At 37.7% G+C, this 19,737-nt stretch overlaps 1 protein-coding gene across 2 annotated transcripts in view; it reads right to left on the bottom strand.

The window, feature by feature from the left end:
• Positions 1 to 10,169: 10,169 nt before the first annotated feature.
• The window catches only part of LOC144990331 (F-box only protein 41-like), a 43,430-nt gene continuing 33,862 nt past the window's right edge, over positions 10,170 to 19,737 (bottom strand). For both annotated transcript variants that reach the window (XM_078943516.1, XM_078943518.1), the window contains exons 6-14: positions 18,900 to 19,279; positions 17,411 to 17,649; positions 17,209 to 17,324; positions 16,623 to 16,775; positions 15,218 to 15,313; positions 14,996 to 15,114; positions 13,928 to 14,086; positions 13,609 to 13,724; positions 10,170 to 12,083 (exon numbers count right to left, since the gene is read on the bottom strand). In XM_078943516.1, the coding sequence (XP_078799642.1) occupies positions 12,021 to 12,083; positions 13,609 to 13,724; positions 13,928 to 14,086; positions 14,996 to 15,114; positions 15,218 to 15,313; positions 16,623 to 16,775; positions 17,209 to 17,324; positions 17,411 to 17,649; positions 18,900 to 19,279 (1,441 nt within the window). In that variant the 3' untranslated portion in view covers positions 10,170 to 12,020. The remainder of the gene's footprint in view (positions 12,084 to 13,608; positions 13,725 to 13,927; positions 14,087 to 14,995; positions 15,115 to 15,217; positions 15,314 to 16,622; positions 16,776 to 17,208; positions 17,325 to 17,410; positions 17,650 to 18,899; positions 19,280 to 19,737) is intronic.

Below are 19,737 nucleotides of genomic sequence, written 5' to 3'. Positions count from 1 at the left end.
GCCCATGGAATTATTTTATGTTTATCTTTGGAAAAACATAATTTTTCACATATTTCCTGGTAGAAAAATAGCTTGATTATAATTGTTTTAAAAATTTTATTTATTTTTATTTTTTTCTAACTTGTCCTGTCCAACAGCTAGGCAGGCAGATGAGAGCTGAGGGCCTCTTGTGTTGGACATATTTTACTTTAACAAGAGGGGTTATTCATCTTCAGACAAACCAAAGGTATGACTGAATAAACCCCTTTTGTAATTGAGGCCAAACTTTTATTCATTTCAACCATGATTGAAAATCTTTGGTGTTGGACCGGACGGAAAAGGAAAGAAGGGAAGAAGAGGGAGGGATGTCGGGGGGGGGGTGTGATAGTGAGAGGGGGGGGTAAGACCATGAAGCAGCATAAAGCAGACAGGTTTACTGGTTGTTTATCATTACGGTACAGTTCAAATGTAGTACAAAAAGGGCGGGGCCTGTTCACACACACTCAAATATTATCAACACACCTGCCCAACGCAGGGCCCCACCGGAGAAGGACGCCCACAGCCCCAGAGGAGCACCCCACCACCACCCAGGAGTTCCGGGCATCCCCCCGCCCCAACCCCAGGTACGAGCCAGGAACCCCCAAGGGAGACCCGCTCCGCACTCCAGGCAGCCACCCACCCGGCCCACGGTTGGTCCAGGGAGGAGCAAGGCAGGGGCCCGCCGCCCCCACCCAGGAGGGGGGAACCCCGGGGAAAAAAGGGTGGCCCACAAGGGGTGTTATAAATATGGCCCGACCAGGCTCGGCCATGTTGGAAGTTTGGCGGGGCCCAGCGCTCAGGGGCAAGGACCAGGACCCACCCCCCAGGGACACGAACACCCCCGGCTCAGGTGTAATATGAACCCCCCCACCGTGCGGAGAGAGCACCGCCGGGCCCAGGGAGCCGGCACCCAAGGGACACGGCCACCATCGCCAAGGGGCCCGCACCCCCCCCCACAGACTAGTCTGTTCAACTATAAATAGTTGTGGACTGCAGCTGCCATCAACAAGAAAGAGTCTGAATTTTTTAACATGCAGGAGTCTGTGACCTCTGTTAGTAAAAAACAAAAACACGGGTGGATTTAAATGTCAACAATGACTTTATACCAGTTATATGTCCAAAATACTTTTAGAAATCAAGTCAACTTTATTTATAAAGCGCTTTTAAAACAGCAGAAGCTGACCAAAGTGCTTAACAATGCAGGATAACAACAAAACAACAAACTAAAACAAACAGCATAAAATCAATAAATTAAATAAAAACCATTAAAAACATCAACTCACACTGTGTTATAAGCCAGGGAGAAAAAGTGAGTTTTTAACTTGGATTTAAAATCATTCATTGAACGGGCCTCCCTAACCTGCATAGGGAGTGCATTCCACAAGCTGGGGCCAGCAATGGCAAAGGCTCTATCCCCTCTGAGTTTCTGCCTTGTCCTTGGAACATTTTTAATTCCACTAAACTCTAAATGTCTTAGCTTTTACCAGCAATGTGACACTTTAATGTACTTATGACTCGTAATTGTTTTTTCTTTGAAATAAATAAAGTTAAAGGATTGCAAGTAAGTATGAAAAATACATTTAAAGCTGGGCTGTGTTATTACAAATTCTCTTTGCAGACATATTGTAGCTAAAAACTTGTCACGATTGAGTTTGTGTGGTCATTTAAAATATGTTATCCTAAATTTGATAGATAGTCAAAGCAGCATCAACATTACAGCATCTTCCTGATTCCTAATGTAAAAAACATGCATGTAACCCTTGTGCTATCCTAGGCACTTTAACATTGGGAGTTGGGTCATCTAGACCCACTAGAAAGTGTGCTGAACCTTTTTTCTGAAAAAGTGATCTTCACTGGTGTCCATGGATTACATGAAATCTTTCCACCTTTCTTCACCTTTTTCATGGTAGGAATAACACGTCAATATGAGGGTGGGGTCATCTAAGATAGCACAAGGGTTAAAAACATTTGCTGTCTGTCATGACTTTGTTCCAAAGACAACAAGTATGTAAAAGAAGGGAAAAATATAACAAAGGCATACTAATCCTCCTGAATAAGCTTAGCTTTAACATACATTTCCTTGGATCTTTATTGGTGTACCTCAGGGTTCTGCACTAGTGTTCCTTTTTTCTTTTTTGCCATTAACTCTTTAATTAAAGAAAAAAATTAAATATTAGAATTTGGGCTGATGCTCAGCCCCCTTTCACCCACATGATGACACATTCCTGGCAAAGATACTTGCCTTGCTTCTTGACATCTGTACATAAATAATAATAAAAAAACAATGTCATGTAAACACATGTAAACCTGGCCAAAATGACTTCTTGTTTCTCCACCTTATTAGGCAGACTTACCAAGGAAAATGCCATTCCTAATAAATAAATAAAGAGCAGATACCCCTGAGGATGATGCAGGATAGACAGCCCTGAGATGACCCTTGTTTTTATTGAGTTGATCTATTGACTTTAATATAGCATTCAATTTGGTGCTGTGTCTCCTTCACAATAACCTTGTCAGACATAATCAGAAACCACAAAGTATTTTCCCATGTTTCTTCATGCTTTTAGAATGATGCTCTCCCAGGGATTAATAACAGGGGCCTTCCTCTGTTATAAATTGTCAAGATGCACCTCTTTATTGCCCCAACTTACCATGTCGCACTGCTAAGCTCACTGTATCCCTTTACCTCTGCCTCTGAAACTTGACCTGGTTGTCGTCATTACGCTCTCCTCTTTGGCTCTTGTGACCTGACACTTTGCTTTCTGGAACTTATATTACTTCTTTGTAAGTCCTTTTAAAAAAATAGAAAGGTCGGACGATCTGACTGACTAAAAAAAGTAAATGTTCCCTGAATTGAGCGCGGACTCACAGGTGAATGTAGACTAATTGATATTGTTAATGTTTGTAAGCTGAAACCTTGTTTTCTGCTGGCAGTGTACGTACTCACCCTCGTCCCTCATTATTGAGACAGCAGAGAGGGAAACTCTGGGACTTAGTCCTGGCAGGAGTCTTCCTCTGGCAAGAGAACAGTGAGTCTGCCTTGGACTTAACCCTTCAGCTGCAGCTTTCAGAGACAGCTTTGTGCTTCAGTACTTTAGGAGACAGTTTTTAAAGGAACAGAACACGAGCGGCTGAATTAATTTATCAGCCTCAAAAAAACTTTTCCTTTTTTCAATTTGACTTCTCTGAAAAAAATGCAAATTGTTACATTTCCTTACTTTTTTAATTTTGTTGTCCAGGACGGTTGGTTTTTGTTTTGTTATTTATTTATTTTTTTTATGCAGGAAGCCCCTACTTGAGCATTGGATAAACACAAAGGTGTGCAATGGAAAAGAAAACTAATAATTTCATCTTTTTTTTCCTGGAAAGGTAGAGATGAAAGTTCCCACTTGCAGGTTCCCCGGTGATAGGATTTAAAACTTCACAGAGAAAAATGACCTGAATGAGTGAAAATGTCAATAGTTTTGAAAGAGATGAAGCAAGAGGCAAAAAAAACAACAAAAAAAAAACAAAAACAAATCAGCACTAAAATGACTGAAACCGGAAAACAATAGTAAAACCCGAAAGCAGAATACCTAATTGAGCAAACTTGAAGACGCTGAGAATGATTAACTAATGGAGGTGTGGGTAGTTAGCAAGTGAAACTAGGTGACACATTACTACGGAGTAAACACAGATCCTGAAAACAGAACAGCAGAGCATAACATGAACCTTGACAGTACTGAAAATAACTATTGGCCAACTAGCACCAGTCCTTTCAGTGTTGATATAATATACATAAAGTGACCAATTTATTCTATCTTTACTTTGTGTTACTTTGACACTATATTTTGAGTAAATTAAAAGTTTTTTCGCGTTTATTTTTATTTTGTTTTAATATAAAGCTCATTAATCCTTTGTCCAGTGTTTCTGAATTATTAGTTGTCCAAAATAATGTATTACTTCTCAATGTATAAAAACGTTTTTTGCATAAAATATTTTTAAATTTAGTATTTTGGAACAGATGAAGATTATTTTTATACAATTTAAGGTTTTAAAACTTTTGATGTCATTCTAAATTTTGGGTCATTTTAAGGTCAAAGTTGACATAAACTAATGTTGGGTCTTTAAACTTTACAGATGATAGAACTGAAACTACATGATACTGACAAAAGGTTGCAAATGAAATCTTTTGCATTGTATGACATCTGAAATGTTTGTATTCCAGCTGTTCCCTTCGAGCGTTGGCATATTGCGTCATGTAAGCCTCTCATCTGCATCCATCTCCTTCACAGCAACCATGCTCACATCCTGCTCCTCTGCATCCTTACTTCAATAAATCTCCTTTTTGTCTTCCTCTAGAACTCTTTCCAAATACATCACCCTTTTACCAGCACAACCCCTGTCCCTCCTCCTGGGCATCACAACACTCCATTCCACAGCCACCTCTTCTACTCTGTTCTAACATTTTCCTCATTTATCAGCTCTTCAGAGCTCTCCTTCAATTTTTCCATTATACTTGTAGGACCAGTCAACACATAACCTGCTGCAAATCCTTCAGCCTCTGTTGATCTGCATTATAAACATGTACAGATCACCTCTCCTTCCTTTCTGTCTATCTCATCAAACAAGTCCTCATGCATCCCTTGTGCTGCATCTCCCTCTACTCATTCACTGCTGTCTTCTGTGTCCCACATCTTGGGCAACCTTTTATACTTTTCCACAGACTGCTGAATGTTTTCATTCCATCATTAAGTCTCCTTATATGCTTTCCTCATTCATGTAAATGAATCATGTAATCAACTTGTGTGGTCCTTCCTCCACTTTTTATGCCACCCGATGCTCCTCTTGGTAAAAATTACTTCACCACTGACATTTCCATTCCTTTGGCAAAAACACCATCTGTCTCTCTGAATTCCTGTCCTGAGAACCAAACTTCTCCATCACTTCCTTATCACATCTGTTTCCCTCATCCACATGTCTGTTAAAGTCTGTTCCAGTCTCCACTTTCTCCCCTCTAGGGATTCCCTATCACATCTATCTCCCCTCTGAATGACTTCTGCTGCTTTAGCTCACATCCTACCTGAAGGACATGACCAGCAAAAACATTCAACATCACACCTTCAACTTCCAGCTTCAGGCTCATCACTCTATCTGGCACTCTCTCCACCTCCAGAACATTTTTAAAAAGCTCCTTGTCCTACTCCATTCCTTCTTCCATCCACAGATGCTACGTCTCTACATCTGTTCAGTGTGCAGGTGACCTTCCTAAAAATGGTTACCAAATAAATTAGCAGAGAAAAGGTCTTATCACCTTCCTGCTCTTCTGTCAGCTTTGCTTTTATTTATTTTTCCAGAGGGACAAAATGTACTGGTACACTGACTGGATGCCTTCCTCACAACAATGAGCTACCGCTGAGGTTAATGACAAATGAGAAGGATTGAGACCAACTGTCCAGGATGTCCCCTGCCTTCGCCCACAAATAGCCGAGAGGGACAGAGAAGGTTTAGAAGATGGATGAATGAATGAATGAATACATAAATGAATGAATTAATAAATGAATGAATGATATTACTATTGTTAGTAGAGACTGTTTAGTGTTTTAGTTAAACAAGTACATAAGAAATGTAAAGAAATAGGTAAGAAATTAGTTTTAAAGTTGATTTTGTTCATTCACTGCTTAAAGGTCAGACTTCCAGTTAATAGATTACAGCTTTGACTAATTAATCTTCCTAATTATGGCTTTTGATCTCCTCTTCTTTACTTTTTCTCTTTGTGATTCTTCAATTAATCTTAGGTAATTGTTGTAAAAAATCTTTTGAGTCATAAAATGCACAAGGACCCTGTAGAAAAAAGGTAGACATCAATAAAATCACACCAAACAATCAAAAGGATGCTTGACATTTTTTAAATCACATTTTCTAATAAACTGGAAGTAAATACCGTATCTGAATTTTCAGAAAATACTTTTAATCTTCCAGCGACAGAACAATAAACTATCCGATTTTGCCAAACTACAGAGAACAAGTAAATAATTTTGTTCACATAGAGTGGATACCTGTTTTTCTGGATCTTGCTGCACATTCACTAAATCCTCATCACTTTTACTCTTCCCATTGTATCTGTTAGGATAGGCCTAAAATGAGGTGAAATCTGATGTGATAAGACACTATTAATTCTTGTAAGTCCTTTCAAAAAGTGAGACCATTACATGTGAAAAATTAATTTGCAATGTGATTTTTTTATTAGGGTTAAATATTATAACTCCAGTTAACAAAATTCCAAAAATAAGTATTTCAGAACATTTAAAATTTATCAAAACTTTAAAGTCTAATAATATCATTAAATGAAAAACACTTTCAAAGATTTTCTGGACCTTTATCAGCCAGCCACAACACTTCCTTTAAGAAGACAATCATTGAAAAGCTGCTTGTAACACGCAAAAGGCAAAGAAGCTAAGTGCTGCATTCAAGCTTATTAATGAAAACTTAAATGGATAAAAAAAATGTTTTAGGACACTAGAGAGGTTATAGAGGGAATCTTTAGCTGTGAACTTCGACTGGAGTCAGAGCTTCAAGATGAATCACAGTGTTATCTAAAGCGTGGACTTCAACCATCACATCACATGTGTGAGGTCACTCTTGTGTCAAGATCAAGAGGGAACAGCCACATTAATTTACCTATAAGAAATACATTTAAACATGACAAACTCAAGTGAGCAACAAAAAGGTGACAAAGCTGAACAGACAACCTGAAAAGCAGACACTCAAATAGACTGAGGGTTTGTAAATGAATAGAAGAAAGCTGTGAATCATACTAAACCTGATACTGGTGTGACTATGGGATGTTATAAATCAGCTTGATTTATAATTGGAAGCTTCACTTTTATTTTAATTAATATAGGAAAATAAATATTATTTTTGATGATAACCTTTAAGTCCCTGAAAGTAGAGCTGGAGAAGTTACAAGAAAAACCAGCAAAGAATCCTCTAGATCAGTGTTTTTTAACCAGGAAATTACTATGAATCACTGATCCAAAAACATTCATTTTCACCAGAATATCAGTTTATCATAATCAAAATTGGCCCAGCTTTCATACAGAGTAGTTTGCCGAAAGCTTACTGGAGCTCTTAAAAAAAAAAGCCTCTTCTCAGCATCTTCCATAAGGAGGGCGAGAAAAACGTCTGACAGTAGCTCCTCCCCCACGCGTTGGAGGCGTCTGGTTTCTAAACATACCTTTGGACAAGCATCCAGCAGCGACTTTGACGCGTTTTAAAAACGAAGGCGGAGGACACACATTTTGATGCGTGAATTCCGTCTGATGAGAACAGATAATTGATCTAAATGAAGCACGCGGAGGGAGGGGGGATCCGTGGCACACGTCTGTGCAGAACCGGGTACGAATCACAAATCATCTGTGCTCCCCTAGTAGCTTCCCGCGGGATCCGCTGTCAAACTGTGTAAAAAGTGAACAAAATAATAAAGCTAAAAGATGTTAGTATGTAACTCCCATGATTCATTGGGTTACTGTGATGGCATCACTTACTGCAATGCTAACTGTCATAAAGCACAACAAACACAAATATCTGTTTTAACAGTAGGAGAGCAGTTTGGTTCTCCTTCAAGGTTTGTGTTGAAGAGCAAATGAATCATCAACAGACAAAGATTCCAGTGTTTGGTCCAAGTCATCTTTATAAAAGAAAGAACTGCAATGAAATGAATGACAAATTCAATTTGAAACTATTCACTTTTGAAAAACTTTAAGTTAAATTTTAATAAAAGTAACAACAAAATATAAAAGAAACAGCATTAAGGTGAAGTGGCCACAGAAACATTTAAACTAAACTGAAACAATTTGATCAGCCAAAAAGAAATAAAACATTTTTGTTAAAGTTCCATTTTTAGTTTAGACAAAAATAAATTAATAAAAAACTAATAAAACTTCAGCGTGTTCATGTTTTTGTGTAGTTGAAGCTGAACTTAAACATGAATATAATGTTGGTCTTTTTTGCCTAAAACTTAAAACATGCTGTGATTATATATTGCTCTTGCACACAAATAAAAAATATTTTAAAAATAAATTACAGTTTAGAAAGAATCTCATTTTACTTAGTTTTTTTGAGGTTTACGTGAAATTGCATAATAATAAACTGAACTACAACTACCTGGGCATATTTTTGAATAATTTAGTTGAAAAGGATTATTGAAAATTATCGCAAAAAATAGCTGCTTGTTTTGGTTGCTGGTGTGCCACAGGATTTCTTTCAAAGGAAAAAGTGGACCTTGGCTCAAAAAAATTTGAAAAACACAGATTTAGATGAACCTTTGAAGACTTGAAATCCTGTGAGAACATGATCCGGGTGAATGAGAATCTTTACAATTCATTGAGGTGTATATAAAACGACTGCACCACTACTTACAAGAATAATATATTCCAAAAATCAAAGATTTGACAGGGCTCTAGATTAATTTACCTACTCTGGCTCCAAAGTCTTTTAGGAAAAAATAAAAAATATATTTGTGTTCTTTGCTTTACATGTTGATTACTTGGTAACTCTTCCTATAGATTTTTTAAAGTTTAGGGTATTTTTATTGACATGCCCAGATGCAATTGAGATTCACAGATTTAATGATTGTTGCATTTCGTTTTTAATACAAAAAAGACATGTTTTCTTTCTCCAGCTATCAAATTTGGTCGAAAGCTAAAAATCAAAACATTTCCCATCATAATTTTGGAACATCTGACCTTTTTGTAATAAAAAACTTAGTGATCCTATAATTACACAAATGTAACGAAAAACTCTGTACAGGCAGTTACAATTAAAGAAATTTTATTCATGACAACAAAAGAGTCAAAACTTGTCCTTTTCCATCTATTGCAGTCATCAGAGAAGGCAGGGTTTTACCTTTGTCCTCTAACAGCAAATATCTATTTTTTGCATGAGAAAAAATGGATGAAGTTCTTGAATAAACTTGGTGGAAGTCAAAAAAAATATTAATAAACACACTTACGTTTAAGTGTTGAGGTAATGTGTAAAACACTGTTCATGAATGGGCATATTACAATCATTCTAACATAAAGTATGTACATGAGCACCCACATGACTTTTCTATTGCACAGCATCATCACTGCAAAAGAGGACACTTGATAAGAACATGTAATTAACACTTGAGTAAAGATGATTTTCAGGTGATGCTTTGGACTTTAAATAGCAGAAATCTGTAGATGGAGAGCAGGAATTTGTTTTTTTCCCCCCCCAGAGTAGTTGGCACTTTTAGCCTGCAGATTCAGAGTCCTGCAGCATCTACAGCAGATCAGTTACAACACAGCTGGAGCACTGTCAGAAAGAGCCTGTTATTTACAGAGGAATGACTTGATTAAATAATGACAGACATAAACAAAAAATGGGAATAAATTTCTATTTAAAAAAAAAAAAACATATCTGTGTCAGATACATCTTTGACCTCTCATCAACTTAGACACTTCATGAGGGCAAAAGGTGTACATCCGTTTACTGATATTTCGAAGCCATCACTTTGTTTTCAGTGTCTTTATCTTTATTCCATGAAAAGTGCGACGTAAGCTCAGCTTTTTACAATGTTGGAAAGCGTCCTGCAGACAGAAACGTCTGACAAACCGATGACCGAGAAGTGTCCAAGAAAAAGTGCTTCATTCTTTTTTTTTATATCAATAAACATTAAAAGTAACACTCCTATAGCGAACATCTTTAAATATCTTTTTTTTTTGATATAGTGCAACAACAGACGGATAAAAAAAGGGGGAATGCTAATATTAATCTGCAGGCAATCAAAGCTCTTTAAACATCTAATAAGTTTTTACATTTTCTTTTGCCACAGAAGCAAAACAGTTAGGAAGGCAACTCAATGATTGATGCATGAACACAAACATGCCAACATTATACACAGCGCTCTTTTATAGAAATAAATAGCAGAATTATCTTTTACCTCTTCTTAAATAATTTCCATCTCTATATGACTCTGATGCACAGTTAATATAAAGTATCTATTACTCAACTGCAATTTCAACACTACTGTTATACTTAATATAATTCTCTATGTTTATCTTTCATTCACCTTTGGAAAAAACAAATTTGTATATAATGAAGACCTGTAAACGTCCAACATTCCCACTCAGAATTTGACATTAAAATAGTATATAACGTTACATGTTGATAGATTTTTTTTTCTATGCAAACCTTTTGTACAGAGTTGCTGATAACGTAAGTAAGATTGTCAAAAACTTAAAATCAGCAGGTGCTTTTGTCCAGATTGTCCCAATGGACTGTCAGTATTTATGTGTGGGGTATTAATGGAAGAACATCATTTCACCAGAAATAAATAGTTTTTACAAGACCATAATCAGAAGCTGGCTTGTTTTTACATAAACATTTTTAAATATTTAATTTAAAGAGTTCACTTAGCACTTTTAGAAAGTCGACGTGTTTATTTTTTATTTTTTTTACAGTAATCATTACAATCATGTCTGCAAGATTTCCTTTAGTATAATTGCAGTACGGTAAAGGAATATTGCACTTGTTTTTAAAACTAGGGGGAACATTTCCAGACAGATAATTAAAAAAAAAAAAGCTGTGCAAAATAATTCTAGCCTTTTTTTTTGGTCCACATTGTGAGGTAAATCTCACAAAAAATGCTGGAAACAGCTACCCATTAAAAGATTGTTTATGTCCCTAGCTCCCTGTTGTGTCTTTCTGCTTTAAAACGTGTAATTTTTACAACCATAATGATTTGCAACAAACGTCTGGTTGGTGATCTGATGTGAGAAGATCTCTGACCCACAGGGATTAAACTCCTAAAAAGGAAACAGCGTGTCACGGCACTGTCCTGTTTGACTCACAGCAGTCACACTCAGAGGGTATTGCTAATCATCCTTTGACATTCTGCAGATATAATTAGATCACTGTCATCATTTTGTGGACGCTTTTTTTGTGTGTGTTTATTTTTGTTTCAGGTTGCAAAGGATGAGTCTGCATCTGTGTGAGAGATGTCATTACATGGAAATACCAGCAGATGGAGGCAGAGGATCTCAGACTTGTGTTTGGATTGGCCCTGGTGTGTTTGGAAACTCAAACCATGTAGGAACACATTCAGAGTAGGATTATGTTCTGGGAGAGCTGTTTCCATTCACATCAGTCCCATATATTGCATGCCCCTCCCCCATTTCCCTGTTATTGGCACAGAAGAAAACGTTCACTGGACATACACAGTTACAAACATAACACTGCCTTCTGTATTCTGACATAAACACGTCCCAACAGGACCGATGACCCAAAAACACTGAGTCCAGATGAGAGACTTGGTTCTGTCCGCATGTGGAAGCAGAGGATAGTTAAAAGAGGTGATTTACATGGCTGCAACGCTACAGAGAAGCTGTCTCTACTTCCTCCGTGCATGGAGCGGCTGCAGCACTTCTGAGTTTCTGGGCGGAAGCCTAAAAAGCTCATTAAGTTGACCTTTGTGTTCACTTTCCTCCTCAGCCGCACAAAAGAAGCTAACCCATTGAGTATGTGAGGTCAAAGCTCTTGGGAAAGCTGCTGTTTTTATGTACATCTTTTCAAATTTACTTGACAACCGTCCTCTTAGCTGTTGAGACTGAAGGTACTTGATGTATGCAGGAAGAGGAAATGCAGCTCCAGATGCTGTGTGCGACGACAGACCCCTTTTCTGAAATAACCAACACCACAAAGGAGTCCGAGAGTTGCTGTCGTTCTGGAGTTGTTATTTCAAAACTGTCTTCTTATTTGAAACACGTAACCGCTGCGAGTCTGATGGCAACAGAAACCTTAAGTTAGCCTTAATCACATTTTTAGATTTAGATCATTACCTCTCGACAAAAGGACTCAGAGCTTTGGACCAAGTCTTGTTTGTGCTGTTGTTGCACATGGATTCAACTCCGGGAAATAAGCTCTGAGCAGGTGGACCCTTTTTGAGTAACGGCAGCTTAGATTTGCCCTCTCAAGAACTTAGACATCCACCAAGAGGGTTAGCAGAGACTGTCTGCTTTCACGTGGAGAATCTTGGAGAATCCAGGCCTTTTCTTCAGAGCCTGAAAGAAAACAAGAAGTGTATTGATAAAAATGGTAGGATCTATTATATTCTAAGCAATCTTTTCAACTTTTCAGTTGATGCGCTAAAATGACTGAGCTCTAGCAAACCTATTTTTTCATTAGCTCGTTTTTGCAGAAAGAAGAGCCAACGAATCACATCTCTTTGCAACTTTTGGAAGGCTTGTTACAGTGTGCCTCCTCTCACTTTCCAAAAAAACATACTGGAGTCTGACTCATCCCAACTCACAAACAAAAGTGGACATTCCAAAGCCTTTCATATCTCAGATTTTGTGTGGTCAGCATTGGAATAGCTCAGAATAAAACTCTCCTGGTGTGAATTAATAGCGGGACACATACACAAACAATCACCAGGCTTCACTGGCTGCTACAAGGGATCCAGGAATCCAACAAGACCAACTTAAAAAAAAAGAGCCCAACTAAACAGTATTTAAACAGCTAATACATGTTAGCAATTAAACCGATAATTCAACGTCTCTGTTGATGAATGAGAGTGTATCCAGTGAAAGAAGAAAGAAGGGCATGCAGTTGACATGTGGCATTGGCAAAAGGTTTTTGTTCCAACTGATGGCCGACTTCAAGTTGGGCTGCCACCAGGTATGTCATGTCAGAGTGCAGTTTAATTGGTAGGTATGGAAAATGAAACAGGCGTTGCCTCTGACAGTATGTCTTAACTGTTACAAATGTGCCTTTAGAAGTTAAAAGACAACTTTTTAGGGCATTACGACCAGTAACAGCATCTAATTGGCCAGTTTATAACTTGAATAACTTGCACTACAGAAAACAAATCATGAAAGGCAACCAGAGCAAGAATGGTTATTCTGACAAATATAATGACAGAGTAATTGTTGTTTATTTCTGAATAGATGGGATTTTTGCTATTTGGAGCCAGCATGTACTTCGTGTTTGGGGAGGAGTCAGTCCAATTCAATTCAATTCAATTCAATTCAATTCAATTCAATTCAATTTTATTTGTATAGCCCAAAATCACCACAACAGTCGTCTCGATGGGCTTCGAAGTGAAACATGAACTCAAAAGGATCATGAATACATAGAGTTCAATAGGAAAATATTAAAATGAACTAACAAACTGACTAAGCTATACTGGCATCCCTGCCCTTAGACTCCCCTTCGCGGTAAGGAAAAGTCCTGTCCAGTACTCATATAGTCAGTGATCAGAACTGATGATCATTTGCCCTTATGACTTGCCATAGAGGTAATGCTTAAATCCAAGCTAACCTTTGTAAAATAAAACTCCTATCAGATGAATCATGTGCTGTTCAGCTCCAAAAGAAGCAGCAAAAGAAGAATGTATTTCACTTTAGTCGAGAATCTAAAATGACGAGAAACATAACACTTCTGTTCAAATGTTTACAGTAAAATCTTCTCTGAATATCAAGCTCACTTGGCAGAGCAGCTACATGTCCACAACTTCTGCATGACCAGCCTGTTACATATGTAACATATCTATACTGTGAATGTTCTGTGAGACACAAGGCTGTTTACCTGCAGCTTGTTAACCATCTCATCAAAGAGTTTTCTCGCCTCTGGGCTGTTGGGATCCTCAAAGTAATCCTCGATTCCAATCTGAACCACAATAGATTTAAGGTTCCGACAAACACCTGTTGAAATTTAAAAGATTTAAGATGCATAGTGACTTCAAAAAAGAAAGATTTACATAGTGTCAAAATATATAAAGCAAAAAATGACAGAAGTTTGACAAACAACAACCTTTCTACTTTTAGATTAGAGTTCTTTAATAAAACAGACAAAAAAAGAGAAATACTGGTACATCTCTATTTGTTTAAGGATTTTATAAACTTACTGTTAAAGTGGAGGAGGGCTTTTGGGGTGACTGGTGTGGAACTTAACACCAGCATCTCCAGACCCTTCAAGCCTTCTCTGCAAACTTCTGCTGCCACCTCCTGGTTGATTTCACTCACATGGTCTAACTCTAACACCTGAAGGCGCATGCAGTTCCTTGCTGCACAGACAGAAGAGATGGAGATGTAAAGGTAGGATTGAAAACTTTGCAGACTTGCATAAAGACTTTGTGTTCTGTTTGTCTTTTTTATGGGCTAGAAGGATTCAAAGGTTTGTTATAAAACAATTCCGGACTTAAAATGTTAAAACAAAAGACTGGAGTAAAAAGAGCCTAAAAATAGTAACTGTAGTTTATTTAAAAAGCCACAAAAGGGTAAATTATGAAAAACACAGAATTTTTTAAATCCAGATAAACAACATTCATCATTTGGTGTATGTTTATTTTCTGATAGTTATTTTTAATCATAACCATGATATTTTTAATGAAAATAATCTGAATACATTTTAGATAACTGATCTGTATGTGGTATGTTATTATACAAAATAGTTATTTCTACTTTACATAATTATTAAGTAATTCATCATTGTCATGTGATTTATTGATTCTTTAGCATACGTAAAGACCTGAAACTGAGTTGGTAAGGCATTGATATCAGATGAAAAGTGATGAACCGGATCATGATAAATTATGTTAAAAAATAGTTATTGTAGAATAGGGATGGGATTATTAGAAGTTCCCTTCTTTCCACTCCCTTTCAAGCAATCTTTAATTTAATATCTAATTATCCTAAGTTTGATATGTCTTTGTATGAATGTATGAATGCTGATTGTATTGTTTAGTGCATTATTCCTTGATTGCTTAAAACAAACCATTCCAAATCAAATCAAAACTTAAGTTAGAGCAAGATAAGTTCATAACAATATAAGGCAGAAGCAACTTACATGGAATATATTTGTTTTTATGTAACTTAGCTTTTTTTCCCCTCTTTTATGCTGTTTGTATTCCACCTCAATGTATTATAAATTAGACCAGAGTAAAAGTACAGCCACAATATTGTGCTACGTTTACCCAGGGAGGCGAGTCCCTGAATGCCACATCCAGCTCCCCCCACTCCAAGAGCTCGTAGGTGGGGCCAGCACCTCCCAATGGTCTGCAGACATCGGTTACTGAAGCGAGCAGGTTGTTGGCTGGAACCAACCAAAAATCCACCAAAAAGCCATATTAAAGAAAGCACTCCATTTATAAGCAACATTTTACAAAAGTATTATAGGTTTTTAAAGCATATAGTACCATGGATGTAATGGAGCCACCTGCAGAGAAATAATGTCTCTACAACCTGCACCAAGGGCCCAGATGACCTCCTGACCCACTGGATCTGTGGCACTCCTTGGACAAAACAGCAAAAGTACAAAAAAAAGAAAAAAGAAAAATCAAAAAATGTTTTTCACCAAAGATCACACTAACCTCACATTTCCTATTTAGCCTTTTCTTGCCTTTTTATACCTGGAACACATTAAAATAGGTTTAAATGGAGGAGTTTTTGTGCCACAAAAACAGAAAACATTTTTTTTTAAAAATGGGTCAAAAATGAGCTTTCATATACAGGAGGCTGTACATGAAAGATGTGTGAAATTATGTATTCTTTAAAATCAATGGTCCAAGAAACACTACACATTTGCATATTCCCTCCATTAGAGTGTGCAAGCCATTCAATAATTCAAGGTGTATGGAGAATTCAGCCTTAAGGGGAAACAAGGAGAGCATTGTTGAAAGAAAGTGTCATTTATCCAAACCAATAATTCATTAGACGAGAAAAACCTTAGTCAAGCAATGCACCAAAAGTCACACATTTGTTGAGCAAATGAGAAAATCTGTCTGTAACTAAAGCATGAATGAAAGCATCATTTAGTTGAAAAAATTCAACACTGTCAAGTGCATTGCCTTTTAAACAAGACTGACACTCTGCACAAACCCACTGCTGTGAAACAAAATGGTACAGAGGAGGTCTGACCTTTGTCTAATGGGAAATGTTGGGAGCAAAAAGCCACAGTGACCCAATATAGTTTCACACAATCAAATGCGTTTTCAGAAAAAAAATGAGACAAAATAGCGTGTCAAAGAAAGCGATGTGAACAGACATGGCAGCACTAAAAACGACATTTTTAAATGTATAAGAAATAAAATACAACTCCTAAAGCCCCATTCCATGAAAATGATGTTTTTGATGTTTATAACATGTTCTTGTGGCATTTCTCTGATGATGGATGACACATATAAAGAAAAGGAAGCTTAAAATTGCATTTCTGAATATTTTATTTATTAAAATAGTTGTGAATCAGGAGGAAATAAAAAGGGTGATGAAAAGAGAGCTTATTTAAGCCATAGAAAGTACACTGGGCAGGCCACAAGCCTCCTGCTCTGAGCTCTCAGCAACGGGGAAGGGAAGAGGGGTGGGGTTGCATCACACTAACAGTTCCGCCCACAACTCAGAGACAAATTTCTGATAAACTACTGCCGCTCTGCAGAAACTATGTCCTAGAAAACCACACAGGCTCTTGAGATTTTATTTAATCATAATGGGAACACTTTTGAAATTGAACAAAATATGATCAAAGTGGGTCTTTCAGTTTTGATCATGACTTACAAGTTATAGACACCTTTATTCATCTTGACGGTCTTGTGTGCGGTGGCGTACCTGTAAGTCACGGCCTGAAGGGCTCGGCAGAAGCAGCTGGCCAGCCAAAGGGAGCGATCAGTCAGAAGATTGGGACAGTGTGAAATCTTCAGTATGAGGAGGTTACTTCCTGTGGCTTTTAACAAGGCCTCCAGACCCTCCTCAAGACAGCCACTGGGAAATACATTCAGAGAAAGGTCAGGAGGAAAAACACACTCTACTGTTTTTGAGAACATTTAAATCATGAAGAGTTTGCTTCTTTTTTTTTAGAGCAGCATACATTATAAACTATTTCATTTGTATGAAACACAGATTTTGTGAAAACATGGATGCTCTATTACACAAAGGGGTTGTTATATCACTCATTTTTGCACCATTTGTTTCCAAAATCCCCTGAAATAAACTACTACAATATTCATTGGCAAAACAAATAAGTTCCAGCTAGTTTGACAGTGAAGCCCAGAAGTTTCTTAGCCTTCTAGAGTGGATATAAATGTGTTCACTAAACTCTGTTAGCTGATAGAAAATATAAAAACTTGAGTGCAAAGGGAAGTTGGCACTAACATTTGAAGAGAACACTTGCTTCATCCCTGCCTACAGCTCTCACCGTGTGCTTTTAAGGTAGTCGTCCTTGGACTCCTTCTTTCCCCGCTGTCTCGGTTTGAGGTTTTGCAGAATGAGAGAGTGCGTCTGAGTGCACCACTGGGATAATGTACACAGGAACTGAAAAAGCAAAATGTTGACACGTTAAAGCATACTGCTCCTTGTTCTCCCGCACTTAAACTCAAAAGCAAACCTCGACATCTCACCTTAGAAGAAATACGAGCGTTTTCTAGCAGCACCCTGGTCCACACGGCTGGGTGGCGTGCCACAAACCTCCAGTTGCGGCAGACCTCGGCTGCCCTCAGCAGGGTTTTGGTGTCCAGATATGTAAAGATGCAGAAGAGGGCTGCACGGATCTTCAGGATTTCAGGACTGATGACCTCGTTGGATTTGGAGGGGCTCTTTTCATGGCGGCATGACTTGCTGTAAACTCCCTCAGACCGCCCTGTAGGAAGAGATGTCTTTCAACCTTTAATACAGTTACCATGCTGCCCTTATGATGCTCTATTGGACTGTGTTAGTTTCACTAATTGGTACACAAGACCCTTTAGTTTAATAAAACGGTAAATACCAAGATATTCGGAACTTCAATTTTGTAATATTAACTTCAAAATTGTTTGAAAAAGTTTATATAAATTTAATATTATTTTCTTCCTACACCATGTGGGTCTGCAACCTCAGACTCCAGAGGCATGTGGATCTTTTACCCCTCCATAGTTGCTCTCTAAATAATGCAAAATAAAAAGTTTAACTTTATAAAATAAGCAAGTAGTAAAGTAAAAAGTAAGTCAAGTAAACTAATTAGAAACTTTATTTAACAAACAGTTGAAAGACACATTAAGTTGAACTAAAACATTTTGACTTATTTATTACGGAAAATAAATAGAAGGTCAGTAAGCACAACAAGAATTAAGGTACACCAGATTATAAAAAAATTGTCTTTTTTTTTTAAACAAACTCAAATATTTTAAGAGTCTCTTATGGTTCAAAAAATACAAAAAGGGTCACTTAATTAGCTCTGATTGAATTTGGTTTTCTTAGATTTAAAAATATCTGTCTGAGATGCACCACAAACTGTCAAATAAACTGATTTTCTAAAAATTATTACACTATACTACTACCACTGGGTTGATTATATTTTATTTTATTTTATAAGAAAGTCATGTAAACCTATGTCAGCTCTTCTCTGAAAGATTTAAAATATTTGTATGTCCCAGTTCTGAGTAAATGCCAGTTTGGTCACTAAAGTTTCGAAAATCTGTCATTTGGATACATTTGTTGTAATCCAAATCCTGCTGGTGATCAGGTTATACACAATAATAATGGGAAAATGCACGGTAATCAGTTTTAGTGCTAGTCAGGATAGGGGAAAAAATCTGATCACCTTTCCAGGTCTGCTGCCATCAATCATGGCATTTCCTGTTGTGAGCCCACTGTTTGTCTATCCTTAAAGACCAGAGAAGTCAGTGTTTAACCGATTTCTTCCCATTTTATGTTACTTGTAACTTGGTACAAAATATATGTGATATTAAAATGCCAAAACACACTTAAAAAATAACATTTTGTTCTATTTATACTGATGGAGCATTTAAAAAACAATTCTAAACGAGTTTTCTTGAACGCATGTCACAAGCCTGGTGTGTCCGTAGCTTAACAGTTTCAGTTACTCCCAGCGACGTCTCAGACATCTGTTACCTGCGTTAGGGCGATATGCGGCCCTGCCGTGGTGGGGATAGGGTGCGGCAGACTGCTGGACCTCAGCCACAGCTCTCCTCTCCTGCTCCCACATCTCCACTTCAGACTCCGTAGTTCGAGAGCCCACGTCTGAAATGTCTCCCTCATCCCCTTCGGTGCTGTTCCTGTAAGGTCGCCGCTGCCAGTTCTGGATGGCCTGCTTCCGGAGTCCCCAGTTTCTCGAGCCGCATCCAGGAGAGCGCTCATACCCTCCCTCACCTAGCCGGCACTGCATCTGATAGTACTGCACCTCTGGACACTCCTCCATGGGATGCATCTCGACACTGTCACTGTCGTAGCCTCCAGAGCCCTGGGAGACGGACTTGATCCTCCCCGATGCACTGCAGCAGAGACAGGGGCATCGGACAGCTAAATGAGTCATTTTGAAACATAAAGCTAAACTGGAAATTGTTTGAACAAATGACAGTATAAATTAAAAACAATAACTTCAATCAGTTTGGAATCTGGCAAGTCATAAAGTAACTAAATTCATCAAACAGCAGCTGTAAAAAGCTTGTTATTCTTAAAAAAAGTATTAAACAATCACAGATGATGGTTTGAACAGTCCTCAAGTGAAAGACTACTTGTTTGCCAGACATTGCTACCATGGGGTTGCCAGGCAACCAGCAGAAACTGAGAACCCCCAAAGCCAAATCCAAACAGAATATTCTCAGACTTATACAACTAAAAATTCTCAACTCGACATACTCAACATATGTTGTCTTCACTTTTTTTATATCTGTTTAAGTGTAGTGTTTATAAAATTACATCAAAATACTTGACCATTATTACTATCTGA

Source organism: Oryzias latipes, assembly GCF_053564925.1.
Source record: "Oryzias latipes strain Hd-rR chromosome 1 unlocalized genomic scaffold, Olatipes_Hd-rR_3.1 chr1_Y".
Taxonomy (NCBI): Eukaryota; Metazoa; Chordata; class Actinopteri; order Beloniformes; family Adrianichthyidae; genus Oryzias; species Oryzias latipes.
This window is presented reverse-complemented; position numbering and strand designations above follow the sequence as displayed.